This window comes from Nuphar pumila, chromosome 2, assembly GCF_984573655.1.
Source record: "Nuphar pumila chromosome 2, dmNupPumi1.hap1.1, whole genome shotgun sequence".
Classification (NCBI taxonomy): Eukaryota; Viridiplantae; Streptophyta; class Magnoliopsida; order Nymphaeales; family Nymphaeaceae; genus Nuphar; species Nuphar pumila.
The window spans coordinates 136,998,071-137,004,070 of record NC_143250.1 but is presented as its reverse complement, the minus strand read 5'-3'; the positions used below and the strand labels follow the sequence as shown (position 1 = coordinate 137,004,070).

The 6,000-nt window shown below is 37.5% G+C and overlaps 1 protein-coding gene across 1 annotated transcript; it reads left to right on the top strand.

The window, feature by feature from the left end:
* The first annotated feature begins 982 nt into the window (after positions 1–982).
* Positions 983–2,375, top strand: LOC149847261 (putative pentatricopeptide repeat-containing protein At3g13770, mitochondrial). The gene is made up of 5 exons (XM_089993815.1): positions 983–1,001; positions 1,135–1,190; positions 1,530–1,724; positions 1,812–1,992; positions 2,146–2,375. Exons 1-5 carry the CDS (start codon positions 983–985, stop codon positions 2,373–2,375), a joined length of 681 nt encoding a protein of 226 aa, XP_089849941.1.
* Positions 2,376–6,000: the final 3,625 nt, after the last annotated feature.

Genomic DNA, 6,000 nt, shown 5'->3' with positions numbered 1-6,000 from the left:
TACTTTATTTGAGAACTCTGGGAGTGCGAATAAAGCACAAAAGTCACAATTAGAATTATATCTAGAAGAGCCTCGAATTGATTGGAATTCACAATTGAATGTTCTTGATTATTGGAGAACAAATAAATTTTGATATCCAAATCTTGCTTTCATGGCGTGTGATGTATTGAGTATTTCTATCTCCACAGTTGCTTCAGAATCTGCTTTTAGCATTGGTGGTAGAGTACTTGATCAATATAGAAGCTCTTTGAACCCTGATACAGTTGAAGCGTTATGCTAATGGTAATCCATAATCTTATGTTTTTTTCCTTATACAAAGTATCAAATAATTTGTGGAGTTTGATTAGTGAGTTCTATGTTACTAACTATTTTATGATATGTTACTAACTATTTTATGGTATAACAGAAAATTTAGTATTATTGGAGGAGCTGACAGAGGATATTATTGATTTGAACCCAACTGTGACCGCGAGTGAAGTTGTAGAATTTGTTGAATGCTCAAATTAAAAACCAATATTTTGTAAGGTACTTGTAAAAATCTTGATACTTATGTTTTTTTTTTTGCTTCATATGTTGTATCTTAATAGTTTAACTTACTCTTTTAATTTTTTTGTGTAGGGTCATGATCTTTGGAGGATTGAAACAATTGATAAATTGATCTTAATGTTGATTGTTGACACAATGTATCTGATAATTAATGTTTAATTGTTATTGTGATGTGGAAGTTAAATTATTTATGTTTATCTTGATGACTGTAAGACAACTTGGTGGATATGTTTGTAGTATGGTTGTAACTTCTAAGACATTGTGTTTTTGTTGAGTAAAGATGTGCCTTGCTTGGACCAGTGGCATCAATTAATTCACATGGATGATTGATTTTTAGTACTGTATTTTATCCCTCCGTTGGTAGCTTGGTATTCTTATACCAACTTGACTGTTCCAGGTGTTGCTTAGCCTTGCACCAAATCAGTGAGCCATAGTAATGGAATATGCTTCTGGCGGTGAGCTAATGTTGAGAGAATATGCAATGCTGGGAGATTTACTGAGCTTTTTGAGAGAATATTCCCTTAGTCTTTTCTGTTTTCTTATTTTTATTTGTTTCGTTAATTGGTTTGGAGACTGCATTTTGGTTAGGCTTGAGGAAGCTGAAGAAAGTGAAGAGTATTGGACAAACACTTGCAGTTAATGAGGTGTGTGTTTTTTCTTTTTTCTAATTCTCAGTTATCAAACTTTTTGCTATTTAAAATGCATTTTTGTGCATGTATCGAGTTATTGTATATGATGAACACACAATTAAAAGATATAGTTCTGACTAATAGTGAGTGTTTTTTTTTCTTTTCAATAGTGTAAGTACAAATCATTTTGATCAATTGCATTTTTTGCCTCCATGCATCTGGAATAAGTTTGTTGTTTATTGGTGCCTTAGGTTTTTTAACCTCTGTTGCTGATTAGTTGTGTTTTCAGCTAATGTTGTTTTGCAATTTTTAATGATTTTTGAGCCATTATATTTATGCACAATTACTGATTAGTTGCCAAATTCCTTTACGTTTTCAAGTGCCTTAACAGCTTGTGCTGGATTGGAAGAATTGGACTTGGGTCAGGGAATTCATGGTTGGGTAATCAAATGCAATCTGGAAGATGATGTCTTCATTGTTAGGCAGGAGGATGTTGTTTCTGCTTTTGAGTTCTTCCGAAGCATGAGAACTTCTGGAGTTGATGCAAACGTATACATTGTCACAAGTATACTTAGTGCCTATGCTAAAATGGCCAAACTAGAACAAGTCTTGCCGTTCCACTGTTGGATTTTGAAGGGAGGGTTTCTTTCAGGTGCTGTGGTTTCTGAAGCCCTCATCAATGCATATATGATATGCCAAAATATTGAGTTGTCTGAGAGAGTGTTTCATGAAGAAAGGGATAGTGGTCACAAGATTGCTGTCTCCACATGGTCAACCATGGTTGCTGGTTATGCTCAAAATCAGAATACAGGAAGATGTATTGAGTTGTTCCAGCAAATATCTTGAGAAGGAATGAAACCAAAAAAATATGCAACTTTAAGTGTTCTAAGTGTCATAGACTGTGAAGAACTGGGAAAACAAATACATTTTGTTTCTGTTAAGGCTAGATTAACTCTTGATGTTTCTGTAGCTAGTTCAATTTTCATAATGTACTCTAAACGTGGAAGCCTCAATGAAGCTTTCCAATTGTTTGAACGAATGGTTGAAAGAGATGTTGTTTCCTGGACTTCCATGATTGCTGGATTTGCAGAACATGGCCAGTCAGAGAAAGCATTTGAATTGTTCAGAAAGATGCAGCTTGAAGAGCTGAACCCTGATGCACTCTATCATCTCTTTTTATTCTGCTTCATCAAGTGGTAGTTTTAGACTTTAGTTTAACTCATCAGTCTGAACTGTTCAACAACTATACGTGGTATTAAAAAGTATCATACTGGCCCGTACTTAATATACCATGTATTGTTGAACTCTCAAATTTCCAAAGTCTCAAATTTCCAAGTATTACAAACATATTACTCTGGTATTATTAGACAGGTTATTTGGGTTACTCGGGTCGCTTATCTTGTCTATGTTATCGGGTTGACCCGTTTAATAAACGGGTCCCCGTGTCCTGTAAATGGGTCATGTTGACCCGACCCGTTTATTAAACGGGTTAACCGGGTCGTGTTGGGTTACCCGTTTAATAAATGGGTCGGGTTTGTGTTTGCCACAGATGACCCGTTTAATAAACGGGTCGGGTTCGTGTTGAGGTATGCTGACCCACCAACCCGCCAACCCAACCCGATTGCTACCCCTAATCTTAATATTTTACTTCCCTTGTGAACAATTGGATTCACTGTCATATAAGTGGCTCCAATATTGTCGCTCCAGTATTGTCACACCATAGTATTGGTGGATGAGTAGAATGAATCCCAAGTTCAGTTAAAAGATTTTGAAGCCAGGTAGTCTCAGTAGCTGCATTGGCAAGTGCTCGGTATTCTGCTTCAGTGCTTGCATGGGACACAATATGTTGTTTATGAGCACTTCACGAAACCAAGTTGGATCCAATAAATATTGTATAACCCCTAATAGATTTATGATCATTAGCACACCCCGGCCCAATCTGAGTCACAGATCCTTTGATTTGGATATGTGAAGACCAAGATCCAAACTGCCTTTGAGATAATGAAGGATCCATTTAGCAGCCTCTCAGTGAATGGTGATCTGACAGTGCATATATTGGCACACTTTGTTGACAATGAAGGCCAATTCAGGTCTGGTGAGTAACATACTGCAGTAAACACACAAGCTGACGATACTTTGTTGGATCCGGTAACAGATCTCCATCCAAGATACATGGTCATTTAGATGGAGAAATGGGAGAAGTCAGTGGTTTGGCACCATCCATGCCAAATTTCTGTTGGGACGTTGCAAGTTCAAATCCCAATGGTATCGTTGCATGACTGGTAGGGAGTATGCCAACCTCAGCTTGCCTTTTAAAAAAATAAAAGGGAAAGGGACCCTCTCCCCTAGCATATTCATCCAAAAAAAAAAAGTAGTGAAAAATCAATGCAACTTAAAGAAAATCTTCAATAAAGTTTTTCGAGAAACACATCATTTTTGCTGCACAGTACCATCATTTTTCATAAAATATTAGTTTTGAGCCAACTTGAACACAATAAAATAATAAATAAATCATGCCAACTATAATTCAAAGGTTCTATTTTGCTCTTGGAGATTGGATGTGTAAACCAAGAGCGTATCACCACAAGTTAACCACAATAAACATGCTATTATTGTGTACCACGTTTGCTAACGTGAAGAGATTTTCAAGTTGAACGGAAAACACACAAACGTCACTCTAACAACAATCTGCTACAAAATACTCCAGCTTTTTTTTTCAACAACTTTTTTGACAACTTTCTTCAAGAATAATCAAATGGTCCCCTAACAAAGGAAAAAAGAAAGATTCCAAGGTCATGTAACCGAGTTTCAAGCGCTTTTTCTTTGTCATGGTTGCAAAATGTCGTGCGAAAGTGAAATCCCATGAATGAAACACATGATAAGAATCCAAAAAAGGTTTCATAATCGTTAATAATTGGCCTATGCGGGTCACTTTTGTGTCACAAGTCCAGCCATAATATAGGGTCTGACCCAACTTTAGCTAACTAGGCCAAGCCTGTCAAGACAAAATCAGTTTTTGGTGGGGCCCAAGGACAAAAGTTCAGCCTAATTCTCAAAAGGGTCGACCCAGTGTTGAGAAGATAATATCGAAGATTGCTGTGTTGAGAAGATAATATCGAAGATTATATCCTCTCATATTTCTATCTCACAATCTATCTTACCTTTTAAGGTCATTCGTTATCCCTTAGATCTTGGAATTGGTCCACTATTAATGGCAAGGGGTTACCTGCCTTGATATTTTGGCCTTATCGTATGTTTTCCCCTGGCTTTATATAAGCTGTTTATGATGAATGGAATAATAAGCTTGTGTGCTGGTTCTCTCGTGGATGTAGGCTATTAGCCGAACCACGTAAATCTGTTGTTACTTCTTTTCTTTCTGTCAATATGGTATCAGAGCATTAAGCTCTACCGCACCTTCTCTGTTGGCGTTGTTCGTGTTTCTCATCCTCCATGACGAGCAACAGCTCCACCAGCGGTGATTCATCCTCACAGACCTGCAACAATGATCAGCAGCGTATTCTCATCCATGAACAGGCAAGTCCAAACCAAAAAATTACTTCAATTCTGTTAAATGGCCAGAACTACTTGTCATGGTTGAAATCTGCCAGCTTATTTCTAAGTGGCAAAGGCAAAACTGGATTTATTACTGGAAAATTGCCCCGTCCTGATTGTTCAGACGCCAAATTTGATGAATGGCAGTCTGGAAACGATCTTGTTATGTCATGGCTGTTAACCTCCATGGAACCGAAAATTGCTGAATGTTTCTTGTTTCTAAATACTGCTGAAGAAATCTGGAGAACAGCCAAAGAACTCTACGGACAACAATACAACATTGCTCGAATGTTTCAATTATCCCAAGATATCGGCAATCTCAAAAAACAGAATCAAACCGTGAGCGAATATCTTGGTAAAATTCGAGGGATGTGGGATGAACTCGATTCATACAAACCGATTGTTGCTGACCCTATTACTCTGCAAAAACTTTGAGAACAGAAAAAGATTTTTCAGTTTCTTGCAGGCCTAGGGACTGGTTTTGAAAACCTTCGAAGCCAAATTCTTATGACTCAAGATCTTCCCTCTCTCAATGTTGTTTGTTCTACAATACTGAGAGAGGAAGCCAGGAGAAAAGTGATGAATCAGACGGACACGATCACTGAAAATCCAGATCGTGTGGCTCTTTAAATTAACTCTAATAGAGGTACTAATGTTGTCATGGGAAGATCAAAAGGGAAGAGGCCTTATTGCACCTATTGCCGGAAAGAAGGACACATTCGGGAAAGATGTTGGACTCTTCATGGAAAGCCGAATATAAATAAAACTGAAAATTTCAAGAACAAGGATTTGGCAAATGCCACCAGTGATTCAGCCAATGTCGTCCACCAACATGATCAGAATGGTCCTACAGGCACTCCAATTACTATGGAAAAACTGACTGAACTTTTCAACTCTTATAGCAAAGCTGGATTTTCTTTTGTCCCTAGTGCTCACACAGTGTCTAATTCCATTGATTCAGGTAATTATTTTCCTTCATCTGATTCCATTTGGATTGTCGACAGTGGGGCGTCAGATCATATGACGCAGTCCCGTGACTTATTAAATAATCTAAGTCAAGTTCATAACAAAGGGCCAGTTACTATTGCTGATGGAAATCTTATTCATGTCCATGGTATTGGAGATTTTTCTTTTAAGCAACATATCTCAAAGGCTTTATATATACCTGGCCTTGCCTCTAATCTTTTATCTGTGGGACAACTCACAGAAAGCATTGACTGCAATGTTATTTTTTCCCCAACTAATGTCATTTTTCAGGACCGAAAGACGGGAA